This window comes from Columba livia, chromosome 1 (assembly GCF_036013475.1).
Source record: "Columba livia isolate bColLiv1 breed racing homer chromosome 1, bColLiv1.pat.W.v2, whole genome shotgun sequence".
Lineage (NCBI taxonomy): Eukaryota > Metazoa > Chordata > Aves > Columbiformes > Columbidae > Columba > Columba livia.
This window is the reverse complement of record NC_088602.1, coordinates 93,289,350-93,315,876: the sequence shown is the minus strand read 5'-3', so window position 1 is coordinate 93,315,876 and position 26,527 is coordinate 93,289,350. Positions and strand designations below refer to the sequence as shown.

The 26,527-nt window shown below is 41.9% G+C and overlaps 2 protein-coding genes across 14 annotated transcripts; one reads left to right on the top strand and one right to left on the bottom strand.

Annotated features, from left to right (window-relative positions):
- Window positions 1-2,801: 2,801 nt before the first annotated feature.
- LOC102094554 (carbonyl reductase [NADPH] 1) lies at window positions 2,802-13,811 on the bottom strand. 3 transcript variants are annotated; one of them, XM_065067446.1, is made up of 5 exons: window positions 13,672-13,790; window positions 12,990-13,069; window positions 11,899-12,218; window positions 5,867-5,974; window positions 2,802-4,073 (listed from the first exon to the last, which is right to left on the bottom strand). In XM_065067446.1, the coding sequence occupies exons 3-5, from the start codon at window positions 12,182-12,184 to the stop codon at window positions 3,637-3,639; spliced, it is 831 nt and encodes a 276-aa protein (XP_064923518.1). In that variant the 5' UTR covers window positions 12,185-12,218; window positions 12,990-13,069; window positions 13,672-13,790; the 3' UTR covers window positions 2,802-3,636. The 3 variants fall into 3 exon arrangements, with proteins under 3 accessions (XP_064923518.1, XP_064923512.1, XP_064923526.1); XM_065067440.1 differs by lacking the exon at window positions 12,990-13,069 and having other exon boundaries at window positions 13,672-13,811; XM_065067454.1 differs by lacking the exon at window positions 13,672-13,790 and having other exon boundaries at window positions 11,899-12,220; window positions 12,941-13,064.
- SETD4 (SET domain containing 4) lies at window positions 13,120-25,877 on the top strand. 11 transcript variants are annotated; one of them, XM_065067378.1, is made up of 13 exons: window positions 13,120-13,249; window positions 13,342-13,576; window positions 14,728-14,830; window positions 15,245-15,340; window positions 16,296-16,333; window positions 17,879-17,967; window positions 18,732-19,161; window positions 19,924-20,098; window positions 20,791-20,872; window positions 21,214-21,294; window positions 22,291-22,414; window positions 23,164-23,230; window positions 23,317-25,877. In XM_065067378.1, the coding sequence occupies exons 3-13, from the start codon at window positions 14,761-14,763 to the stop codon at window positions 23,415-23,417; spliced, it is 1,353 nt and encodes a 450-aa protein (XP_064923450.1). In that variant the 5' UTR covers window positions 13,120-13,249; window positions 13,342-13,576; window positions 14,728-14,760; the 3' UTR covers window positions 23,418-25,877. The 11 variants fall into 11 exon arrangements, 9 of the variants coding, with proteins under 9 accessions (XP_064923450.1, XP_064923494.1, XP_021155350.2 ...); XM_021299675.2 differs by lacking the exon at window positions 23,164-23,230 and having other exon boundaries at window positions 13,124-13,249; XM_065067369.1 differs by lacking the exons at window positions 13,120-13,249; window positions 13,342-13,576 and adding an exon at window positions 13,758-13,891.
- The last annotated feature ends 650 nt before the right edge of the window (window positions 25,878-26,527 follow it).

Genomic DNA, 26,527 nt, shown 5'->3' with positions numbered 1-26,527 from the left:
CACTTAAATGGACAATTTAAGGAAACAACATGTTAAGCTAGATACAGTCTTTTCATCTTTTCAGGTAAACTGACCTCAAACTCCCTAGGCACATCTACAGTGCAGTTTTGAAAACCAAATGCACTGCACTACACTGCGTTGGGACCATAAAGGATACAAAAGTCTGGCCCATGCTCTAGTTACCAGCATTGCAGGGAATTCAGCCAGCCTACTGCAGTCTTTGAAAATGATGGCTGCATTGTTAACTAGCACACTGGGATGTTTGTAGCATCTCCTTCAGAAAGTCCCCCAGAGACCATCCACACTGTTTATGTCCAGCTGATCTGGCAGCAGGTTCAGTCTCCCCTCCCAAAGTCTCGCCACTGCTGCCTGACTGTGTCCTGCACAAGCTACGGCATCCCCAAGAAGCTGCCTCCGCTGAGTTCTCACAATTGTGAGTCCAATTCCTTCATTGTCCCGTGTCACCGCAGCTACTGCACAGCCAGACATTTTCCCCAGCTAACAGATTCCATATGAAAAATGTTAGTGACATAACGTAAAAAGAAAAACAGTAAATCACACATAAAAAGTTTTATACAGTAGAACAGACCATTATTATTAAATCCCTTTCCTAACCCTTAAACTTTAAATAATAACTACTCAGGAAGCGTGCCAGAATTTGAAAGAAACAAAACACTTGAGACGCAACGGACATGGGGGAGAAGCAGGGAGGCAGCTTAAAAAAAAATAATAAATTAATTGTTGAACAATGCAAGCTTTACCCAAAGGTCCAGCTCGCTACACACACTGTACAGCCTGTCCTCTCATTCTGCTCTCAGCAAACAGCCCTCCCCTGGCTGGCTGCCCAGCCCGGTCCCAGTGCTGCTCCCAGGACACAATCCTGCTGCCACTGTCACAGGGGAATGTCCTTCTGCATAAGCTCCTTCCTGACTCTGACTGGTCCTGTGAACAGCCAGCATTTCCTGCCTCTTGTTTCTACCTCCTGCAGCTGAGGTTATATTCACACAGCTGATTATCTTTCCTTGAGTACAGCACCACAGCTGCAAAGGTTGTGGAAAGATCTGTCCTCTGTTCATATCAGAGGGAACTGTCTGTGTTATAATCAATTTCAGCATGAGAAATGACATTTCTGAAGATGACCACTTAGCCATCATCTTCCGCTTTGCTTCTACATTGAAACAGGGTAAATAGGTTTAGCAAGACCAAGCACTGTGAAAGGGCTTGGTATAAAAATTTGAAGTACATCTTTTGTGAAACTTTCAAACTTATAATTTATTTGGCCTGAATGGAAAAAAAAAGGCAACAAAACAGATCCTGAGTTAGACTTAGGAAGGACCTTTACAGAGTAGAAGAGATAGTTAGAAACTAATTTGTATTTAACAAATGCTATCCAGATATGGTAAAGGTACCTAGGACTCTTACAGCCTGGTCTTTGCACAAACCATACGAAAGCTGGGTCAAGATTTGTTTGGAAAGTTTGTATGTGCCAACCAGAAGGGCCCACAACTTCTGAAAGTTAATGACTCAAGCAGCATGTTGAGTATAAAGAACTAGTTATGATTCTCTACTGTTGAAATACATTTGTTAAAGTTGTGCACAAACAACCAAATCAGAACTGTCATGTTTTATTTCGCTGAGATGCTATTAACACAACTATAAGAGCATGTACAAACCATGGTTCTTTCTGTTGCACATCAGAATGATAGTCAAATTACTACATCAACTGGATGGCTTTTGGAGCTTACATACTGCAGGCAGTCTGCAGATAGTACAGAAAGTGCATTAAAAACTTTACACAGGCACTTTGTAACTGACCTGTTGCCCTTAAACTAAAGATCTCAGAGATTTTTTTTTTTTTTCCTTCATTGAGTATAGATTACCATGAGAACTTTTGAGGCAGCACTCATCTTTCTCTTTAACGAGCTCTGGGGCATGACTACTCAGCAATAGTTCCATCTTCATAAAAACAACAGCTACTGTATCCTTAAAAAACTAACTAATAATCACACCTTTGTTCTGTGCTGATAAGTGACTACTAAAACCACACATATTATTTATATCAAATGTCTTTTGATCCAAGGCTTCTCTGAACACAGACTGTACCAGAGGGAGCCAATGTAAAACCCAGTCGGCTAAGCCACTTCGGCATTGTCTTGTTCACCCCCGATTAAGAATTAACACGCCCATTACTGATTTGTCACTACAAATGACAGATTTGCAGGCAATTGTTTCCAGCTCCTTCAGCTTCTCACAGCAAGAGGGAGAGCAGCCTCTCCCTGCAGAGCTCAACACTGTGCACACCTTACCCCGTGGGAAAAATGGGGCAGGGCCCTGGAGCCCCCACCATGGCTTTTGTGCTGGCTGGTAGGACAGAGTGGAGAAAGATCTGTAGGGTTATACCCTGGGGCTGACCAAGCCCCACCACACTCCTGCCCGGTGCCCACAGCTTGGGGAAATCCCAGGTACCCTGCCCTACCCCCAGGCTGCCTTTGCTGCCACATAGTCTCACCTTGACAGCTTGAAAGTGCTCCAGCAACCCTTCAAGATTAAGCATTTGAAATGTAGTAACCAGCATTTAAAGTGGGAAAACGAGTTTGGTGCTCTTCTGTCATTGCTTCCTCTACTTGTGATTTTGCTTGGATGACTTGTTTTGGTTTACCATGGTAATTATCTACTTCAGTCCTATTTGCAATACTGTTTTAACATTTTGAGTTTTTCTCTACTACACGGAAAACACTTAATCCATGTTTTTAAATACGGAAACTTCTGTGTATGCAGCAAATGAACTGGAAGTCCTGAGGAACAATATAAATGCTGTAGTTTATTTTATCTTTATATTCTCCAAGCACCATACATTCCAGCTACAAATTTAGCTACAGAAAATTAAAGTGTATTTTCAAATATTACAAATTTTCAGTACCAGAATAAGCCACTTGCATGAATACAAATTAATAAGTAATCATTTATTGACATACATATGAATTAAGCCAACTGATTAATTTTTTATTTTAATAGCATGTCACTGCTATTTTTATTTTCAATTAATTCCATTTTGTACTGATAATGAGGAGTGTCTATACAGCAGTGATTATGTTCTGGTCTTATTAGCCTCCCTCCAAACTGGTCAGACTGTAGATCTTAGAACAATTCTTCCCCCTTTTAGAAATCTTGTACAACCTCGAGAAGCAACTATGGTCGCTAGAAATAAATCTATTGCGTTGAGAAAGCATAAGACATCTCTTTCCTCATCACAACTCCATGTTAGAGATCTGTCTTGGAGGAGTCGGAGAAGGCCTGGCAATGATTTAATTAAGAGTAAATTCAGGTTAAACAAGGTCAGACTCCCACCTACATTAGGGCAACACCAACTCAGCTGTATCATATGGGCTGGAACATCCACAAATCAGATTTCAGGGTACCCAGTCAACGCTGTGAGCAGGCCACTGGACAGTGTTGGGAAGCGTACCCTTGTGTAGACCCAATCCCAGAGGAGTACCATAACTATAACTCTCTTTTTAATAATTAAGGACCCTGCTGCTGTGAACTGGATGAGACTGTTCTGAGTAAATGTCCCCTGCCAAGGCACAGGATATTCCACAGTCATATTACCACTTGCACGGGCCCACATACATAAGCTCACCAGGTTTGAACAGTTTTGTCACTAAGATGTTGGCCATGAGGACCATCAGCATCAGAAGGTAAAAGGGCCAAATAAACTGGGGTCTCAGCCCCTTCATCTGGTGATTTAGGGGCATTAGGACCTGCCATGTCTGTTCTCACCCATCCAGGACAGCAGGAATTAAGAAGGATGTGGTCACCTTTTCTCTTTTCATTTAACATTTGGGCCTGAATCTTGGACAAGACTGTGACACCAATTTTGGATACCCCATAGGCAGTGTTTGGCCAGCCCTCTTTCTCATGCACATTTTTCTTGGTGTCTTCCACAAATTTGGTCATGAGTTTCACTAACTCATCCTCAGTGATTGTGTCACTGCGAAACTTTTGCTGTAGTTCTTGGCTGCAGCCTTTCAGAGCTGAGTTAATTACCATACTAGAGACATTCACCACTCTACCTGTTAAAAAAGAAGAAAGACTGATTACTTTTACACACACTAAACAAGCCCAGACACTGAAGTGAACTTGCTCTACTGTTATGTATACACTACTTAGGTAAGCACCTGTAAAATACCTTGTGCAGGCTATTTTGCAGAGCTTCTGGAATATCACAGTTAACTCAATGTCAAGTGTTTCTAGGGAATTCAATTACAGAGAGTAATTTAAGGTGTGAACCTGCAAAAGCTCTCTATCAAACTTCACGTATACTTTCAGAAATGGCCTGTTACAATCTGTAGGCATATTCATAGTAGTAAGTGGTTTCCTCAGTAACAGAAGCCAGACTTTACTCTCAAAGTTTGGTGGAAAACATTCCCAGTTCTGCAACAGCTCAAGTAAAGTGCTGTAAGAGTGCACCTCAAAAGCCAGAATAACACTGAATTCAAGACAAGCAATCTAATTATTAATGAGATCATCAGCTTCTTTACAGAATACCTGAAGACAATTCCAGGATGCAAAACTGCAGTAAGCTATTTTCTCCCAACACTTCAGTACAGAGGAATGAGTGAGCTGAGTCAGTAATTCACTCCTCTTCCCCAAAATCATGTTACAGTGTTTCCCTCTTTCTTGCTAGTTCACAGCCATTCAGGCAACAAACTAGGGAATGAATGTGAGGATTTACATCTTAAAAGCCACAGAAATTAATCCTTTGTGTTAAAAACTTTATCCACACATTTGTCATTCACCCTTAGCACAAGACGACTAAATTGCAATTTCAGCACTGTTTATTCTCTCCCTACTGTTGGCCTCCAAAATTCATTTACTCTGTGCTTTCCTTCCTCCCTAGGGAATAACAGTTCCCAACTTCTCTCTCATCTACTCCTTTTCTCTTAAAAACCTAGATATAATTAAATGTTGATATAAACTAAATTTCATTTATGGCAGCAAGAACTTCTCCAGATTTTCATTAAAACCTTTAGTGATCACAAGTCTTGAAAAGACTCGTATATATAAAAAAACCCAACCCTTAGATTTGGTGTGGGTATTGGATCAAAATACCCTCCTTCCAAATAATCTGTGGTATGCCAGTAGCATTCCAGGGCACTTTCAGTGCTCCAGGTTTCCAGAACAGGAGCATTCTGTGCAGGATAGTCATCCAATGAGTACAGACTACTTGCATGTTGCTAACACCTCTTTATTATCGACACATCTATCTCCTTTGACCCTCGCCCATCCTATTCACTTTTGGTAAAGTGTTTTCTTCCAGTTCCTCCTAACATCACCAAATCACAGTAACTGAATGTACATCTTCAAGCGCCATTTATAACTACATTACTAGACACCGCAAATACAGCAAAGGCTGTGATCTAGACAGAGACAGACCAACAACCTATTGAGAAGCCTTCTTCAGTAGTAGCAAGAACAGGCATATCACATCAAACTCAGCTGAAAAACTGTTTCTAGGTACTTTCTTATAATAATTGTATCATCAAAAGGTCCTTTCTGAAGCAATAACAATTTACATATGCAGATATCATGACTATAACACAGGTAGGTTCTTCATGTTTTCTTGAGGGCACCATGAGAATTCTACTTCAGTCCATAACAGAATAATGCAACAGGCTTGAAAGTAGATTTAAATATACATGGCAGAGATGTTCTGTAGGTCAAGAAAAACAGGTGCTCTCTACAGTACATCAAGGTATACTCTTGCTATGGGGCAGCGTGCTTCTGAGACAGGAAATGATTTTCCCGTTTAATAAGAACCCAAATTCATACAAAATTATTTCTCTGCTTTTTATGTTATACTTACCATAAGGCTTCACAAGAGGCAACAATTCATTGCAAACATTCCTGGTTCCAAAAAAGTTTGTCTTCAGGGTAACCTCTGCTTGGACTGCAAACGGAGTTGTGTCTTTAACTTTTCATAAGATGTGGTAGTGAGGTGGGAGGTGAGGAAAAAACAACAACAACAGCAACAGCAACAAAAAAAATCAGAATTTTACTATGGTTTGAAAGGCAGTTAGCAAGCTAGCAAAACCCAAAAGTTTATCCCAACCCTCCCCCTTTTTTTTTAATAGTTAGGAAACAGGCACATGATCAATTAAAATACATAGGAAAAAAAAAGGAACATCACTTTCACTTTCTTATGCACTTTCTTATCCTGCTCTGCAATATTATATTAATAACAAGGTAATTATGTTTTCACCTCTTCTTAGTGTCGAGGGTTAAGATTGCGGGGTGACAATAAAACCCTGGCAGATGTATTGTTAACCCCCTCTCCCCCCCCCACACTTCCCCCTCCCTCTCCCCCCTTTTTACTAAGGAGAGGCGATTGGGAGGAAAAGAAGGACAGAGTGAAGAGAGTTGGAAAAAATTAAAGATGTTTTACTAATGCTACTAATAAGAATAGAGAAAATAATACAAAATATACAAAACCAATCTTGAAAGTCTCAGCAACTGCAGAACCGGCAACCAAAGTCCTGGATTAGACTCTGCAGCCAATCGGAGCTGGATTCAGTCTATCACTAGGCCTCAGTTCGCAGGGACGAATAGCAAAGTCCTCTTCTAATGTCGGCCATAAGCAGAAGGGAAAAAGGCAAAAGGGAAAAGCAAACGAGATCCTCGTGATCTCCCACTTTTATATGAAGTATTCACGTGAATGGAATGTTATACACAGTTGGTCAGTTTCTTGGTCTCTTTCTTCTCATCGCCCCTCTCGCAAGATGTCCATCCGTGCTTATCAATAAGTTTGCATTCCATTGCTAGGTTTACCAAAACATGTGTCTGGTTCTCCAGGAAAATGCAGTTAATATGAAGGCTTTAGCTGACAGGCAAATTCACTGAAAGAGATACTTGTTTTTAACAAAACCAGGACACTTAGCTAAAGGTTTTAGTTTTTCCCCAGGAGAGTCAGTTGTATCACCCTGCAGAGTCATTTGGCCACCCACAGTTCATTTTTCTTTCTGCCTTTTATATGGAAGAGACAAGGACTGACTGTTCTCACATGGTGTGCTGCCCAGTCTGCCCACTGACCTGCCTGTTTTTACACCTGGTGCTCAGAGACTGGGCTGCCACTACCACATGCAATTAAACTTTGAGGTGCCCTCTCATCTTAAATGCATAGCACAGCACTTTGCCACCATCCTGACATACCAGGGAAGGGGCAGAAGGGAAATCAGACGGGAAGATCACGAATCTAGGATGTTGCCCCTGAAGGTGCAAAAGTTAAGACTACCAGCCTGGTACTAACACCCAAGAACATGGCAGACAGCCCCTTCTGTGTCCTGACTCTTATGTTGTCTTGTCTTGAGTTCTTAGCCGGAACTTGAAGTCAGAGCAGTGCAAATTGCAACCAACACTGTAAAATCTTTTATAAGGAATGCAGGGGTAAGATGTGGTGCAGCCTAAAAAAAAAATCCAAACAAACAGAAAACTCCAACACTGATAAATACTTGTGTCATAAATCAGCCCCTGAATTGACAGATCTGTGCTAGCACAAGAGTGGGAATTAGCAGCTAGGAAAGGGAGCTGACTTAGGTAAGCATAAGCAGACCATGGAACGGCACCATATAGGTATGATTTCATCAGACAGAACTGATGGCTTGCCACCACCAAAAGTGGGGTAGGATGCGCCATCAGCTGAAAATTTGTCTCAGCAGTGAGCCATATGATAAGTGTCCTCCACGCTGAGGGGGAAGTAAGAGTTCAAGTAACACTCTTTCTCTTTTGCTGCAAGCTCTATCTCTGAAGTGATGAAGGCCATCTACGTAGATCAGGCAGGTCTTCACTTGCCTCTATAGCCCAGATCTACACAAACTAAAGAGAGAAGCATTAATAGGTCACTTAGTATTTAATATAGTTGTATTTTTATTGCAAAACACAGTTATAATGACTAATTTATATATACTCTCAAGCAATGGGCACTAACGGGATCAAGTTTTGCACATCATGGGCATTTAAATCCAAGACACGAAACCAGATCATGACCTTTTTATTGCATGAGTTATAACAGCAGGAGAAGAAACTAAAAACCTACACAACTCCAAACCTCTGCTTCAATACCCACCTTGCAACGGCAAAGCTTCGCTACACTCCTAAACCCACTCATTTGGCTAACAAGGTATATTACCTGTAACATCTGACAGATACACACCCCCTTGATTTAACAAGCATTACTAGAACCACTGTTCTGACAGAAACTCATCCAGAAGGCAATGCATGGGCATATTATCACTTCATACATGAACAGTTTTTGCTGGACTATCTGTAGTGCAGCACAAAAACTGAACAATAGATTAAATTTCATGGTAAATCTAACCATTGACAGACAGCAATAACAAATAGCACTACAACAAAGAAAGGAAAGCATAAATTCTGTGATGCTACCAGAAACCTGGCAAGGCAAGAACAAACCTTGGGTTAAAACGTCAATCTCAGAAGCAAGAAATAAAGAAAAATAGGAGATAAGCATCACAGCAAGTTCTTACACAGGTGTTAAACCCTCTAGCCTCTCTGCTAAATACTCAGTCAACAACAGTTACAACTGGCTCCTCTATGACATTTCTTAATTGTATGACGTACTGCTGACTTGTAGTGAGTTGTCAGCTTAACGAAAGTCTAGGCTAAACCTCTGGAAGCAAATTCTGAATTTAAACAAACAAACAAACAATGATGTACAGGAACTCCACTGGTCATGTTATTTTAACTATTTATCTGTTTAGTGGCTCCACAATAATAAATCTAAGGTCTCTTACAGATGAGCTCTAGAAAATCTCGCTGAAGCAATCTGAGGAGCTTTTATTTCACCCATTTAGTACCCACCTCAATGAAGGCTACAGCTGCTGCAGTGAGCAACCAGAAAAACACACTGTGCTTCGGTTGCTGTAGTTGTATTCCAGTCTTGCTCAAACTCACTGTTCACAAGTAGGTTGAGCTAAGGCCCTGATTATGAATTGATGAAATACTGGTCTGACCACCTGCAAACTTTGTAAGTGGTAAGCATGGACAGGGATACAACCTTTTAATTATCGCTGCAAGGTTTTAACACCTCTCTATCTTGAAGACATCCTGAAGCTTAATCATATTAAGAGCTGCCTCCTATTAAGCTGATCTTCACAGAATCACAGAACATTAGGGACTGGAAGAGACCTCGAAAGATCATCTAGTCCAAACCCCCTACCAGAGCAGGAATACCTAAATAAGTTTACACAGGAAGGCGTCCAGGCAGGTTTTGAATGTCTCCAGACAAGGAGACTCCACAACCCTCCTGGGCAGCCTGTTCCAGTGCTCTGTCACCCTCACCATGAAGAAGTTTCTTCTCATATTTCAGTGGAATCTCCTGTGCTCCAGTTTGTACCCATTGTCCCTTGTCCTATCATTGGTTGTCAGCGAGAATAGCCTGGCTCCATCCTCATGACACTCACCCTTTACATATTTATAAACATTAATGAGGTCACCCCTCAGTCTCCTCTTCTCCAAGCTAAAGAGACCCAGCTCCCTCAGCCTTTCCTCATAAGGGAGATGCTCCACTCCCTTAATCATCTTCATGGCTCTGCACTGGGCTCTCTCCAGCAGTTCCCTGTCCTTGAACTGAGGGGCCCAGAACTGGACACAATATTTCAGATATGGTCTCACCAGGGCAGAGTGGAAGGGGAGGATAACCTCTCTTGACCTACTAACCACATCCCTTCTAATACACCCCAGGATGCCATTGGCCTTCCTGGCCACAAGGGCACAGGCCTGCCTCATGGTCATCCTGTTGTCCACCAGGACCCCCAGGTCCCTTTCCCCTACACTGCTCTCTAATAGGTTGTTCCCCAACTTATACCGGAACCTGGGGTTGTTCCTACCCAGATGCAAGACTCTACACTTGCCCTTGTTATATTGCATTAAATTTTTCCCCGTCCAGGCCTCGCTGGATGGCAACACAGCCTTCTGGCATGTCAGCCACTCCCCCCAGCTTCACATCATCCGCAAACTTGCTGACAGTGCACTCTAGTCCTTCATCCAAGTCATTGATTAACACGTTGAACAGTACTGGTCGTGGTATCGACCCTTGAGGGACTTCATTACATACAGGCCTCCAACTGGACTCTGCCCCATTGACCACAACTCTCTGGCTTCTTTCCTTCAGCCACTTCACAGTCCACCTCACTACCTGATCATCCTGTCCATACTTCCTCAGTTTAGCAGCGAGGATGCTGTGGGAGACTGTGTCAAATGCTTTACTCAAGTCAAGATAGACCACATTCACTGCTTTGCCACCATCTATCCACCCGGTTATGTCCTCATAAAAGGCTACGAGGTTGGTCAAGCACAACTTCCCCTTTGTGAAACCATGTTGACTGCTCCTAAACACAAGTAATCTTCCTGCAAGGTACCATACAAAACGCACCGTGACCGGACTTCAGAACATCATTGCTGTGCTCTCACTTTGTGGGAAGCTCCATCTTCAGCAGCAGGTAGGTTTAATCCATCCTGTCTAGACAGGCCTCCTTAACTCATGTTGTGAGCAGATGACTTAGCACAGCACTGTGCTTGAACAGCAACATGTCCTAACTGGAGATCAGGTGAAGAGTTTAAAAATTCCAGAAAGTGTGGAAAGAACAAGTTCGTACTGGCAGGGAAATAAACTAGAAGCACATTCAAGCCTGTGCTTTGCTATCTCTGGAGCTAATATGATTCAACCTGTTTTTATGAACACCTACACAAAGAACACATTTTTCTACCTTACAACTGTTGTGTTGTGTTCCTTGCTTTCCCTGCCCTCCTGGTACACTAGAGGAATAAAGGGTTAAATTCTTGCTCAGCACAGCAAGATTTACGTGAACTAGGAGCATAGCTAATATTCACACAGATGATTGGCTCCCATGGGCCTGGTAAAACGCACAGGCACTGAAGCAATAAACCCAACTCTGCTCATGTGCACTGTTTGCCTAAAGTACTTCCTTGTTCTGTATATGATGAAAATACAATACTCCAGGAAAATATCTTTACACACACAGCTCAGCAGATGCTAGAGGAAGAGCCATTTCACATTGCCCTCTCGCCATGCTGAGGAAGGCAGGCAGCTTGCCCAGTGTCTTGGTTTTGTTAAAAACAAGTTTCTCTTTTAGTGAATTTTCCTTTCAGCTAAAGTCTTCTTAGCAACTGCACTTTTCTGAAGTTAGATAAATGTTTTGGTAGACATAGCAATGGAATGCAAGGTTGTTGATAAAGATGCACTTCCTGTAAGAGGGGCGAACTGAACAGGTGACTAAAACTGACCAACTAAGTATTCCTATCCCATTCACATTATACTTCATATAAAATGGGAGATCATGAGGATCTTATCCCTTTTTCCTCTTGTTTGACTATGGCCGGCATCTGGGGAGAACCTTGTGAGTCGTCCCTGCAAACTGAGGCCCAGTGACAGACTGAATCCAGTTCCATTTTGCTGCAGAGTTCAGTTCAGGACTTCTGGGTGCAGGTTCTGCTGCTGCTGTAGCAGTGCTGATCTTTGCTGGGACTTTCAAGATTGTTTTTGTATATTTTGTATTATTTTCTTTATTTTAGTAGTAGCATTAGTAAACATTTTTATTTTTTTTTCCAACTCTTTCTCTCTGTCCTTCTTTGCTTTCAAATTGCCTGCACTTAGAGGGGAGGGAGGGGCTAAAGGGGGACTCAGGAGAGAGGGGATTAACACAGCATCTGCCACAGTTTATCGTCACCCTGCAATCAAACCTTGACACCCAGCCAAAGAAGTAGCATGCCATTGACATACAAGTCTTGTATAAGAAGCTACTATCCTTTCCCCCATAGTTTTGTGGCACATATGACTATCCCGGACAGTCTGATTCCTACCTTTGAAAGCGATCCCTGCGTTGTTAACCAACACATTCAGCCCGCCATATTTCTCCTTGAGGAAGTCGCGGAGAGCTCTAATGCTCTGCAGATCATCAATATCCAGCTGATGGAAGAGAGCATGCAGCCCCTCCTCCTGGAGTTTTGCCACTGCTTCCTGGCCACGGCCGGTGTCTCGGGCTGTCACGTACACGTCCCCGGGGAACTGCTTGCATAGAGCCCGCACAATTGCAAATCCGATCCCTTTGTTAGACCCGGTCACCACAGCCACTGGTGTGTTGCACATCGTCCTCTCTCAATGTATGCCAAAGTGATAGCAACTGCGAATGGCAAAGAAGAGAATTTCACACTTGGATGGACAAAGACCTCTATCTGAAAATGGATTAAAGTGTTTTTTTTTTTTAAAGTCCTATTAAGAATTCCACGTTGAACTATGCAAAACTACACTAGAGTGCATACTAACCTTAACTTACTAAAGTAGCTTAATGATACCAAAGGCTTGAATAGACTTGTTAAAGCAGCTCTGTGCTTCTCAATATCAGTACTATACATCCTCTGTGCTACAATAATAGATCAATATATACCGTAGATTTCTTGGAGACAGATGGGACCTCTGTCACCCATGAGTAATTTAGGGTTCTGCTTGTTGCACAGCAACGTTTAGACCACTTAAAGTGCGACTTAACAGAGTTCGATGGCAAGGTTCACTCTGTGGGGGAGGGAGTTGAGTGCATTCACCACCTCTCAGAAATTGCATGAGTATAATACTTCTCAGAAATGGAATGAATATTCATTGTTGTAGTATATATAGCAAGTGTGCTTCTGATCCTCGATGTGCACATTAAGATAAAAAAATTCCCAGCGCTGCAATAAACCAATGCTGGCTTTGTAAACTGTCACTACATTTGAAGAGTTTTCTTACTTTCTGTTTCGGTAACATTAGCAAAGAAATACATGTTTAGCGTTAATACTTTGAAAAAAGCCCAACCTCAGTGATTCTGTGAAAAACACACAACCAAACCACCACCACCAAAACGAATCTTTAGTACTAAGTTAACTTTGGATGGGAATGAGCTCTTCTGCACACACACCTCACAGGAGCACCGCTTGCTTCTTTTGGGGATGTTCAGCTGGTGCAGTTCAGTCACGGACGCACTCAAAGCCGACAAACCTGGGCTCAAAAAAAGGGGGAGGAGTGGCTTGATCTTTATGTGCCGGGCAGAACCCATTCCAGCGTTTTCAGAAAGACACAGCGGGCCACAGATCGACTACAGATAATGTTTGTTCAGTTTAACACACCCAGTCGGCTGTAGTTACAAAGTCTGCTTGCTGTTTTCCTCAGACACAGCAGGTATAAAGAAGCTGTATTTCCCCCATAAAAGCGACTTTTAAACGCCGGTTTTGTTCACTTTCGACTTAATTGCTATTTCTCTTCTAAATTAGCTTGCAATTACCCACGAGCAGATACCTAGCAAGGGTGAAAACCGGCTCCTAAGAGCCTGCCCAGCTACTGACAGACATCCCCGGGGACCAGGCGCCGCTCTCCCACTTCACCATCGAAATCCCACCTCGCTGCGAACCGCCACATTTTACCCCCTACCACCTTCTCGGGGCAGCTTTTCCTTTCTAGCGAGAACACAAAGCAAGCCCGTGGACCACGACGGACCCCGACGCTCAGGTAACTCCCGGCGGGACGATCCCGGCCGGCTGAACGCAGCGAAGAGCTGCGGGACATGCTAGGCCCGAAGGGGCGGCCAGAGCTCCCTCACCCACCTCCAGCACTGTGTGCTTTTCCCCTGGCCCCTCAGGGCTGCGCGGTGATGGAGAAAGGATGAGATAGCCACCACCCACAGGCACCCGTACGCCGAGCACCACAGGCGAACGCACCTAAGATGGCGCCGAAAGGACCCGCCTCCCGCGGCCGGAGGGGCGGGGCGGGCGGGCTGAGGCAGCGGCGGCGAGGGGCTGGCGGTCTCTGTGTTCTCTCCGGCAGGTGGGCTAGAAGCGGGTGGGGGGCTGTGGGGGGCGTCGGGCCCCGTGTCCGCCTTTGCCCTTTCCCCCGTCGCGATTCTAGCCCGGGAGGGTATCGCGAGCCGGAGTTGCTGCGGGGGGACCTGGGCGGCGGGTTGGAGTTTCTCGCCACACGCTCGACTCTCCCCCGCACTCACACGCGAGGGGCATGGAGGGTCCGCAAGCAACGCTCGTTTCTCTCGGGTGACTTGGGGTTTTGTCTGCCAGATCAGGAAGGGCGGGGGGAGCGGCCCGGCCATGTGGCGGGGAAGAGCCAGGGCTTTGTGGGGTAGTGGCCGTGGCCAAGGTGACATTTGGCGGTAAAAGCTTCACCTCTGCCCTCTCACCTTTGCCGTCACCCGCCCTCGTTTAGGGGCTGGCTTATAGGACGTTTTCTAAACTTTAAAGAGGCAGCTTGTTAATCAAGCAGTATTCTGGTTCCTCTTACTGAGGTAAAAGAAACATGCAGTATCTGAAAGGGGCCAGTGGCAGAACCCAAGGGAATGTCAGGAAGATGTGCCAGGGGAGGTTTAGGTTGGACATGAGGAAAAGGTTCTTCCCCCAGAGGGTGGTGGAGCACTGGAACAGGCTCCCCAGGGAGGTGTCACAGCCCCAAGCCTGACAGTGTTCAAGAAGAGACTGGAAAATGCCCTCAGACACATGGTGTGAACTGTGGGGTTGTCCTGTGCAGGGACAGGAGTTGGACTCCATGATCCTTGTGGGTACCTTCCAACTCAGGACATTCTATGATAAAACATTTTGAAGTTGTTTGTTTTGTCTTTTCTTTTTTTTTTTTTTTTTTAAAACCCTCTTATTTAGGTTGTTTAAATAAGGCAAAATCTGCTACTTAACATGAAAAAAAGCAGAGGTCGGACAAGTCGGAAGAGAAGAAGAAAACACTTGCAGAGTTTTATGGATAGAGGTACTACCCCTGGAAGTACTGATAAATAGTAAAATAACCAATTGCTTGCCAAGGTGTCATTCTGTGGTGTATATTTGACTAACACCTTTTAAAACAGCATTCATAAATGTTAGCTTTTTCTATGCAAATATTCTAGCATTAGTTTACAATCCCAAGTAGAGTGTGGTGAATATTGTGAGCTCTATTTTCTAGCTAAATATGCTGAATAACTCTTACAGTTCTGAGAGCTCCCGGCACCCAGAGGTGCAGAAATTAGTAAGCTAGTTTGAGGGGAGCCTTTCTTGCTATTCCATTAGGCTATGCTAAAATGTCCAAAATACAGTTTTTCTGACTATATAGTAAAATTTTTCATTTTCCTTTAGTTTCCAACAGAGTACTATTTTATAGCATTAATCTCTTCCTTTTTATTTTTAGTCAACTGCAGTCACAAGCTGGAATACATTAAATTTAGGAAGTGGCTAAAAGACAGAGGATTTGAAGACAGTCATTTAAGGCCAGCCGAGTTCTGGGGTAATGTTTTAATTATTTAATGATGGTACAAATTTCTGATTCTTCTAAGAATGTTAGATGCCTGCTTTAATTTTGAATCACACACCTGGCTGGCATCAGGAAAAAAAGCCAGTTACTGTTAGTCTTGTAAGGGCTTGTGGCAAGTGCAGGTGAATGTCGTTTAACATAAGCAAGTAGCTGTGGAGGTTTGAAGTGGTGTAAATTGTTTCTTATACAAAGATGATCTCCTGTAAAGCTTTTGTATGAGAATACTCTGGTATACTGCAAAACATACAAATCTATGCTGAATTCCTTGTAGAAACTGAGATTTTAAGTGTTAGTAGCACAATTTTAAACAAGAAAGTAGTATCTTTTGAAGTGTTTCCAGTAGTGGAGTCTGAACTTGTTATTATTTCTTCATCTTTCCCATGCAAGTTCAGCAGATCTAGTGATACAGATAAGTAAATTATTTTAGAGCTGGGGTTCACATAGTACTGTTTACAGTAAAGGTATATACTTGAATTTTTTCTCTTTAAGTAGATTATATTTAAAAACTTTTGCGATATTAAAGAGAGAGTAGAGAGGACAGGATGAATCAGAGAAAAATACTGTGAATAGAAATTCTAAAGTTTAGTTAAAACTCTGAAATCAAGAACAGCAGCCAGTGATGAATGATTTTTTTAAAGAAAAAATTGCAAAAAAGAAGTTGAATAATTGCTAGAATTGGACAGCAAGTGTTGCAGGGGATGCAGGGAAAGGGCTTTCACTGCATCCTGAAAAGAAAAAAAGAGAATCAGAGAACAAAGAAAAGAGGTATATATCTGGAACAATCCATAATTGGCTTTCATGAATTGTAAGAGATAATATATGTTTTTTAGAGCTTTTCCTTGCTGGTCTCTTCAGTTATTGCAGCTTATAGTCTCCTGTATTTTGCATATATACATGTATTTAAGCATCTTCTTTGTTCCTGCTTCAGATACAGGAAGAGGACTGATGACAACAAAAACTCTGCAGGTTAGTAGTGTGGATTCTAATGGGATTGCTCCTCAGGTTCTTTTGAGATGTAATGGCTTTTGCAACCAGCAAAGCTTAAAATTCCAGACAAGGTTTTCACAGTCTCTCTTGTGAATGTAGTTTCTGGGCCAATACCAGAATTTGCAGTCTTGGCATATGTGTTGGATGTTGTCCTGTGTACCCTGAGGGCTTGTTGGATGAAGACATCCCTGTACTCATTTACAGAGACTTAGTGTGTTGTCTCATGTTTCAGTTTAAGGCAGACAGTGGCTGAAACCAGAAGGAGCATGCCCCTTCCCTCCTGTGTGCCGTCTCCCTTAGCCACTGACTCCCACAGGTTCCTTTGCACTGACTGTAACAGTCTTCCCCACTCGCGTAGTAAGTTGCATCAGGAAGCTAAACCAACAGAAAATGCTCTCTTCAAAAAAATTATTAGCTTAGATAGCTTTATTCCTTGAAATCTCCCACCTTGGTCAGACCAGCGCTGGTACAAAGGGAGGAATGGTGTATCAGGAAGGGGAGTGAGGGAGAGCGATGGGGCTTTAAGCAGCATTTGGCTTTAGATTATCTTAGCCATAATGTGAAATCACAGCTTTAACCTCACTTTGATAGCCCTCTTCTTTGTTGGTAGACAAACTAAGGGAAACATAATTTCTCAGACGTTCCTGGCAGAAAAGGGGAAGGATAGAAAAAATACCATGCCCTTCAAATAGTGGCACAGAAAGACTGAACTCTGACTGAAAAGTGTCTCAGAAAATAGGCTTGTTGAAGAAGTTTTCTAGCTGATATGAGAGCAGTATATCAAATAATGTGAAATCAGACCCAGACACGTTTGCAAAATGGAGAGTACAGCAAGAGGTAGGAAGGAGATGCAGCGTGGAAGTCAGGAGTAGAGAACAGTCAGTGTATCAGTCAGTGTATGTTCTCATGCTGGCTCAGGGTTAGAGCCAGCAGTTGAAGCCAGAGGCCCAGGTTGTCCACAGTGCTGGGAGTCTGCAGTAAGTAAAATGAGAACTGGAATCAAGTGGGCTTGAGCAAGATAGGGAACTCAGGAGAGGAATGGGAAGGGCAGAGTATTGACTTGATTTGTACCATCTCCCTACAGGCGTGGACACATCTGGCTCAAGCCAGGCATGAAAGCTAATTTACGCATTCACTAACTTGGCAAAGTCAGGATAGACGCGACCCAAAATATCCCTACCCCATACTGCTATGTTGATAGAAGTTGAGCTATTTGTGGAATTTAATCTAAAATATATTTCAGTACAAAGAAAGCGAGTAGCCAGGCACTGAACTTTCTATGAAAAGCTAACTTTCTCCAGATGGCAGTTGCTACTGACTGCAATCATCCTTTCCTGGACTGTGACTGTCTTAAAACCGTGCCAGTTTCCGTCAAGTTCAACATCACGTCTGTTTGCTTCCTGACATTTCTGTTCTCTGGGGGATGTCTCCCTGTTCAGAAATCAGGTAGTAGACGAGTCATTTACACTTGACCTTTACTATCCTTTGTGTCTGATGTTTTTTTTTTTTTTTCCTCCCTCAAAGGCAGGGGATCTGATTATTTCGTTGCCTGAGAAATGCTTACTCACCACAGACACTGTCCTTAGTAGCTGCTTGGGAGAGTACATTATGAAGTAAGTGAAAAGTGACACTTGAGGGGCAAGCTGGCCTTTACTGTGCATTGCTCATTAGTAGATTAATAATCTTAAATGGTGGTTAGGCCTTAAACTGCATACCCGAACTTGTGTGAGTATTTCTTGTGGACTTTCATGCATGTGGAATGCTCAGATAAGTAAGGTTTGGACACAGAGCATCCCCTTTTTGGTAGGCAGTGTTGGAGAGATGGTACATACTTGAACTTGACCTGCTTATAGAGTCAGCTTTGACCTAAATGCCAGTTATGAGTGGGTTCTTGGGAATTTGTGAATATGCTACAATAGGAGGAGGAGGATAAAAGAGAGTTGCAAATAAGTCACGTGAAAAATAGCCTTTCAGAAAATTCAGACCAAAGATGTATGCTGGACGTTGAGTACTTGTTATGTGTCCTAAACGCTGCACCACACCTCCCCCCCCAAAAAAAACCCTCAACAACAACAAAAAAAACCAACCAACCAACTAAAAAAACAACACCAGATTAAAAAGGCAAAACCCCCAAAAACTCACAACACAAAAAACAAAACAAAACAAAACCAAGAGGTGGGCCTGAAGCTCTTACTTCAAACCGGTTCTTATAGCCCTTTTGGAATCATCAAAAGGATTTGGAGATGAACTACAAAGAATTCTAAAATAGAAGCTATTTATAACATTTGAAAGAACTAGAAGAGATAAAATAGTGCTGCATCCATTTCCCATCTCACTTCTGTGTATCTGCTGTGTTGGTATTTTTATTTTCTAATAGATGGAAGCCTCCTGTATCTCCCTTGACAGCACTGTGCACATTTTTAATAGCGGAGAAGCATGCTGGTGAGAAATCTCTGTGGAAGCCATATCTTGATGTTTTACCCAAGACATACTCTTGCCCTGTTTGTTTGGAGCACGATGTAGTAAGCCTTCTTCCTGAACCTTTACGAAAGAAGGCTCAGGAACAGAGAACTATGGTCCATGAATTGTACATGTCTTCCAAGGCTTTTTTCTCTTCCCTACAACCTTTGTTTGCTGAGAACACAGAAACTATTTTTAACTACAGTGCTCTAGAGTGGGCCTGGTGCACTATTAATACCAGGACAATATACATGAAACATTCACAGAGGAAATGTTTTTCTCTTGAGCCAGATGTTTATGCATTGGCACCGTATTTAGATTTGCTAAACCACAGTCCAAATGTTCAGGTAAGAAACTAAAAATAGAACACTTAATTTCTTTATTTGTAAATGTACTATCTCCATACAATATGCATTCATGTGATAGATTAAGAGTGTCTGGAGGTCAGTGAGACATCTTATAGTGGGAAAAATGCCTATTGAGGACATGTGCGGGCTGAGTACTCATGATTCATAGATACCTTTGAGCTTGTTATTCAGCCCAAGTCAGTTGAATACAGATGATTGAGATGTTTCAGTTTCTGTAGCAAAGCAAAGCTACAGGGAGAGCCCACAATGCCTGGGTGAGGTTTGCGTCCAGAGTAGCTATTGGGAAGAGCCACTTGTAAATATAACCCTACTCTACTCTTCTGTAAGGCTCAGCCCCTGAGTCACAAGCTACATGGTCCCTGTGTTACTTCTCCTTTGGCTGAAGCTTCTGAGCAGCCTCAGGAAAATGTATGGAGCAGTTTCACCTTATATCAGGGACTATGTGCCAAAAGAGTTGGGACAGCACAGAAGTGGCCAGCTCTGCATGAAGCCATTGTTATTTGTGGATTTGGGGCCTCTGTAATAAGTCTAAGCAGTGGGTGGCACATCCTGTGGACTAAGGTTTTGATGTATGTTTCTTCATGCTAATGGGTTGCTGTTTCAGGCATCTGTTACGCTATCGGTTCTCTTCCAGTACTAGAGAAGTGTTCAGTACTGTTGGATTTTAACATTCAAGGTCTGATTGCTTTTTCATTGTGTTGTCCTGCCAAGAGTGAAACCTTTTTCCTTAACTTCCTGAAGGTAAAGGCTGCATTTAATGAACAGACAAGAAGCTATGAAATTTGGACAAATTCATTGTGCAAAAAATATGAAGAAGTATTTATCTGCTATGGGCCTCATGATAATCAGCGATTGCTACTAGAATATGGATTTGTTGCCATGGATAACCCTCACAGCAGTGTTTATGTCTCATCAGGTTGGATTTATAGATTATCTTGAAATTGAAAAGCACGATAGTGGAGAACAGAGCATCTGAGCATGTTAGTACTGTTTGTGTTCAACAGGAGATGTCAGTAAAAGGGGATAACTAAAGGATAGTGAAGAAGTTCATGCACGTGCATATACATATATGCACAACATGTACAGTGCATATTAAGGCATTATGATTTTTTTTAGTACCATCAAAATATTTTTTTTTATTTCCAAGAAGTGGAATAGGGTTTGATACCACTTTGAACTGCATAGAATTTAAGGACTGGGGTTTTGAAATTGCTAGCGTTCTTTGGTAACTTTTCCACTTGTAAAATTGCGATTCTTAGCAGCTTGTACGTAAAGATTGCAACTGGATGTCTTAGATCGTTCCATTGACTTCAGGATTGAAGTCCTGATCCCCACAAACTGGAGTTGCTGAGAGTGGTTCATAACTTCAGTTTGATCCAGGATTTCCATTATAAGAATACAATCCTGGAGATTGCTGTTGGCTTTTGAGAAGTAGATACATATTTGATTATGCTAAAGTTCACAAAGATGTATCAGGTTATGATCTTTGTCCTGTAGCTACTTGAAAAATACAGTTGAAATGTCATTTCAGAATTGAAGACTCTATTTTTTTTCTACATAGCATTTATTTAAATATCTGTGATTTTTTTTTTTTTTTTTTTAATGCAGCTACTCTCCTCAAATATTTTCCACCACTGGACAAGCAGAGAAATGCAAAAGTTTCCATTCTAAAGGATCATGATTTGTTAGAGTAGGTATCAGGAGTTTTTTCTTTCTGTGTGGGCTTTCTTTTCCATTTTTCTGGGAGTCAAATTTTGCTTCTGGTATCAAAATCCAGCATACTTTTTTTTTTTTTTTAAAAAAAAAAGCCAAAACAAAACAAACTGTTTTCCTTGCTTTTTGTGAGAGCTTCAGATAGGTGACAGGCTGTACCTTGAAACCTGTCTGTGAATAGCAGCAGAGTAAGGGGAGTCAGGGAGTCCTCTAGTTCTGAAGAGCACATCTTCCCTTGTTGACACTTGTCAGCAAGAAAGCTATCATGTTGTAAAAGTCACTTGTACTTTCTGCATCTCATCACTTCTGACTTTTTAGAAATCTGACCTTTGGATGGGATGGACCATCATGGAGACTCCTCACAGCCCTCAAGGTGTTAAGTCTTGGAGCAGATGAATTGTAAGTTTCAGTACTCTGAACATTTAGACAATGTGCATGTGCCATTTTCCTTTATTTGCTCTTTGCTGACTGTATGTGAGATACTGGGCCAATTGTTTTGCATCTCTTGTGTCTATCTCATTGGCTTCAGGTGAGAAATGGAAAGAACAGAGATCACCATATAATGAAAAGTCATTGTCTGTGTGCTGTTTTGGTCTTTTGTTTTCTTGTATTAAATACTAGACAGACCCCGTTGTTGTCCCTTTCTATTTTGAGAATCAGATATTACTTAAAGGTTCAGAGTCCAGACCTTTTTCCTGTTGAACTTTACGTGCTATTGACCTTGCCTGATTTCTTTGACACATGTGTTCCACAGGCTGCTTCTGAAATTCCAGGGCCAAGTTAGTCGCTGAAATTCATCTCCAGTGACTGTCAGTGCAGGTTTGATCATTTGTTCCAAATGGCAAATCTACCTCAAGCAGTATTAATAGAAGATGGTTACCTGGGCTTTGCTTGAAATAATAAATTAAAAAAGAAGTTCCCTCTTGTTCAAAGCTGCTTACGTTTTGAACATTCATTGCTGAGTGGCAGAAGTTTATTTATAAGAACTGAAAATAAATCCTCATGATACTGGTTTAAAGCACAGGTGATGTGATGTTTAGCAGAAGCCATGCTAATAAGTTCTGAATGAACAGCTTTTAATCCTCGCTGGTGCTGCTGAAGTTGGTGGCAGCATGACAGAGCAGTAAAGACCAGAAGCATTAGTCTAAGTGCAGACTGTGGCTTTGGCTGAAAGGGATGGGGCAGAGGATTGGGACCACTGCTCCAGACTGTTACGTCTCTCTTCCCTTTTGCTTGCCTTCTCAGTCTCATATCTGAATGCTGTGTGCCATCTTCATGTATGCTAACCTTACTTGCCTTGTGCCAGCGGTGTTCTTCGTAGCGTAACCATATGTTTATCATTCAGCTGGGGAATACAGCAAATAATCGTGTGTTGTTCAAACATTTTGGTTCTAGTACTTGCTGGAGGAGAACACTGCTTGGTGATGTAATTTCAGCCAGAAACGAACAGCAGGCTTTTAATATAACAGCAAAAATATGCCATTTTTTAATAGAGGAGACGCAGCATGTCCTTCTCCAGGTAATTTGACTGAAGAACAAGGTAGCCCAGATTGCTTTCTCTTCTAGCATAAATGTACAGCAGTGTAATTTCCTGGGGTGAGAAGGGTGACAGAGGAAAATGACTACACTGGAGTGGTGTAGGATTTGTTTCCAGAGTGACTGACAGCACTGAATTGCTCAGCAGAATTTGTGGCTGGAGCAAATAGAGGAACCATGTTACAAGCTTGTATGAAGCCCTGTAAACATGTGAAAAGTATTTAACCTTTCTTTCCCTACAATATCAATGTGTTTATTGAGGTTACCTAGTAAAAGAAAATGCAGGCTTACGTGAGGTGGGCACATGAGATGTTGCAGACCTGCCACGAGTGCCTTGTTGCAGAAAATAAAGGCTGCTTTCATTAATGCCAGTCAAGCCAAATGAACTACCCATGTCAGCCAGACTCCTGTGAGGGAGGTCTGTGGTCTTAGGAAAACAATCTCTCCTTCCTTTTTGAATTTTGGCAAAGAAATGTGTGCTTAGAGTCAAGTTAGATAGCTATCATGGAAAAGGCCTATTAAAACCATGCTTTTGCAAAGGAAACACATATATGCACAGAGTATGAGAGGAATATGGCACTGAGCAATAGCTTGAGGATAGTATGGACTTAGGAGCCTGATATCAGGTAAACATTTCCCTTCCCTTCCCTTCCTGTCTTTGTTTTTGATCTGCTTCCTATCCATGTGATGATTGTTTTCCCTTTTAATTTTTTTTTTCTTTTACTATTATAGTTTCTCATGTGTAAAATAAAAAAAAAACAACACTATTTTGACATAGTTAATGGAATCCCTACCACAAGTAAGCTTTCTGCAAATTTTATGTTCATGTCCTATATTAAATAATCTAATTTTTTAGTAATTTCATCCCATTTGTATAAACTTCAGATTTCCCAGTTGAAAAGGAACAACGAGAACCTCAAAAAACACCTGCCTTTGGTAGAAGCACTACGCTTGGAAGATCTGAAGATATTGGAAAAATCAGCTGAGATTCTTTGCAACTTGAATATGGCAACAACTTGATTCATCTGTGACAGCTGTGGCTGATTGGAGATCATTTGCCATGGGTGTCCCTTGCTCAACTATTTTAAGGGGCCTGAGCAGCAAAGAATAATGTAAAAAGTCAGCAGAATATGCCTAGTTTTGTTTACAGGGTCACACAGGACACAGAGTCTTATTTTGTTATTTGCTGAACTTCTTTAGTTGTGAGCAAAACAGCTTCTGGGGTGATTTGAGCAGCTCTAGGATTGTGGGCTCCAGCAGTCTGAGACTTTACAGCTGCCCGTGTGGCTAAAGCATGGATCATAGGGTCAAGCAGATACTTCTCAATGTGTATTTGAGCTTTTGGCACTTGACAGAGAGGAAGAGGACAGAGCAGCTTGTGTTTGCCCTATACTCATCCTTTCTCCCTGAGATCTGTACATGTCCCCAAGACTTGCAGTTCATGTAGTGCCTATTCATTACTAGAGCACAAATCAGTCCAATTGTGACCAACTCCGAATAATTCCCTTTGCAGTTTCATCCCAGGTATTTCTGGAATTTAGGGAAGTGTGAGTTTCCCTTCTTTGCTCTCAAAGCTCTCTTCAGACTCCCTAGTTTGTGCTCTGACTCCTCCTGCTGGGAATGAGAACTGAAAGAATGTATCACTGAGCTCCTGTCTCTGGTTTGGAAGACCACCCAGGCAATTCATTGTTTCCATTCAAGTTCTGGTGATTATGTTGAGAAATCTCCCTGTCCTGTCTGCAAGGGGATGGTCTCATGAGCTGCCTTTCAGTATTAGTTCTTACTTAAGTGGGGAGCTTTAACTCCTTATGTCATTTAGAGAAGAGAGACTTCTTCAAAGGATGTTTCAGGGCAGGACCCTTACTTAAGCTGTATAAACTTAATTTATAATTGTGGTTGTATTGTGATTATTTTCCATTTTGTGAGTAATCACATTGCATAGAATTTTTCATTACTATTTGTAGCATTTTTTAATAACTGTATTTTTAAAGAGTGTGTTTTTAGATAAATATACTGGTTCCTTTTCTACAAGACTTCTCTATTTTTGAAATAAATTGAATTGTATCCAGCAGTAAAAGGCATTCTACCTAACGATGGAATTCAAAGGAAAAAATGCAACAAGTGAAAACTGTTAAGCATTCAAGCTCAAATGCTCTTTCAGACTTTCTTTGGTACCTTGTAAACAAGAATGTTATTGTGTAAACTTGCTTGGATTCTAAGATTCCGGGTTTTGTGTGTGTTTGTTTGTTTGTTTGTTGTTGAGGTCTTTTTGTTGGGTTGTTTTGTTTTGTTTTGTTTTCTTCCTTCGTTGGTCTGTTTGGGATAGGAAATGTCTTAATATCTGGAGCTCTGAGAAGGGGCTTTACTTCTAGAAGGATACAATGGTTATGATTCAGAAGACTGGAGGAACTGAAAAGGGTAACTGTACACTGTTACTCAGTTTCCGAAAACCGAAGTTTTGAGGTGCCATCTTCATAATCTCTTCCTAGGATTAAGAAATTCTGAAACTGAGCTATTTTTTATGTTGTTTACTCTAGTGCACTGAGAATCTTTTATGCTCTCAGGTTTTCTGTATTGTTCTTATTGGAGACATTGACAGTGTGTGATTACTTTACATTTCAGAGCAGAGGGCTGGGTGAATAAATTAGGAGAGGAATCAAAGTGCTTTCTGGAGCTAGAAGCACATTAATTACATCCTTTGGGCCAACTTAATTTTGGATTTGCCTAACCTCGTTTTAAGCCCTGCAAGTCACTTGGCACCATATTTTATATTCTGATCATTCTCGTTCTGAAGAACCTTCTGGGATGAGATGACTGTCTGGATTTGGGAATGCAACCTCTACTAATCTCACCCAGGGCAATTCTCTTGTTTAAGGATCTTTCTGTACCGCTGAGCCTGGCTAACGCAGAGATCATGGGGCTGAGACCCTGACCCTGTGACTGCTGCCCATTCATTGTGATTAGGTCTGCAAAAAGGTCTGCAGAAGTCATGAATGACATGAAAAAGGTGCATGGTGACTGAGCATTCACAGTGCAAGAAGTAAAGGCTTTCAAAGGAAGCTTGAAGAAGTCAGGTTCAAAACTAACAGAATTTGGTAACAAATCCATTGCTCTTGCTGAGGAGTATGGATACAAAAGTCCACATGGGCACAGAGCACATCTACATTGAAGACAGAGCTGTTGGCAGTTACCAGGAAGACAAACAACTCTGGTCTCACATAGTCCCTTGATCACAAAATACTTGAAGTTTAGGAGGGTATTGATGGTAAGTATTGTATATGCTTGACCTGTGCTTGCTGTGTTAAGGTGTTGGTGGACACTGTGCGAAACAGGGTAGTGGGCTAGAGGAAAGCTTGTTTTGAACGTGTCCTGCAGCTTTGATTATTAGAGCTGAATTGTTTGACCTCCTACTTGCTTTTAATAAAACCGTTTTAATTCTCTAAAAACATAGGTGTTTCCTATTTTAAAATTTTATAATGAACTGGTATAAAGAAGCTAATATTTTTTTTTCTTGTCTTTTTTTTTTCTTTTTTTCTAGTGATGGTTATTTTCAGAACAACTTCTGTATGATGTGTCTTGCAAAATGAATACTAGTTTTATGGAAGTTTATTTGCTTCAATACTGCAGTACAGACTGCATATTTATACCAGGTGGTTTGAATATGGGCTCCCCTTCTGTAACTTGTATACTCCCTGGATGGAGTGTGGGAAGGGGATCTGACAGCACAGGAGAGTAGACAGTCTGAATTTCTGAATTGCTTGTCCGTCTCTTGCCTGTAAGCACAACAGTAAGCTCCCAGCTTTACCTTAAGCACTGCAGCAAGTGTTTTGAACAGAATCATGTGTGTTTGATGTCAAAATCCTGCCTGAATAAACTATGGAATTGGAACTAGTGCTTTTGTACCACACATCTGTAGCAATGGATATTTAACTGGAATAAACCAGCATAGCATAGGTTGTGATTCAATATTTATGTATATATATGCCTAGTCAGCAAAAGCTTGAATTCTAAACTATGTGCAAAGCAGGGCATCCTAAGCTGGGCTAAGAGCTAGGGTGCCTGAGGAAGTAACTGCACTGGGAGTGCTCTCCAGCTG

What these genes read in the sequence shown, in the direction of transcription:
- SETD4 (XM_065067378.1), top strand. Translation starts at nt 14,761, where the DNA reads ATGAAAAAAAGCAGAGGTCGGACAAGTCGGAAGAGAAGAAGAAAACAC. An exon ending in AAGGCCAGCCGAGTTCTGGG is followed by an intron (nt 15,341 to 16,295) that starts GTAATGTTTTAA and finishes TTCCTGCTTCAG; the next exon opens with ATACAGGAAGAGGACTGATG. An exon ending in CAGTGTTTATGTCTCATCAG is followed by an intron (nt 20,099 to 20,790) that starts GTTGGATTTATA and finishes TTTTTAATGCAG; the next exon opens with CTACTCTCCTCAAATATTTT.
- LOC102094554 (XM_065067440.1), bottom strand. Translation starts at nt 12,184, where the DNA reads ATGTGCAACACACCAGTGGCTGTGGTGACCGGGTCTAACAAAGGGATC. An exon ending in CGCAGGGATCGCTTTCAAAG is followed by an intron (nt 5,975 to 11,898) that starts GTAGGAATCAGA and finishes TCTTATGAAAAG; the next exon opens with TTAAAGACACAACTCCGTTT. An exon ending in GCCTCTTGTGAAGCCTTATG is followed by an intron (nt 4,074 to 5,866) that starts GTAAGTATAACA and finishes CTTTTTTAACAG; the next exon opens with GTAGAGTGGTGAATGTCTCT.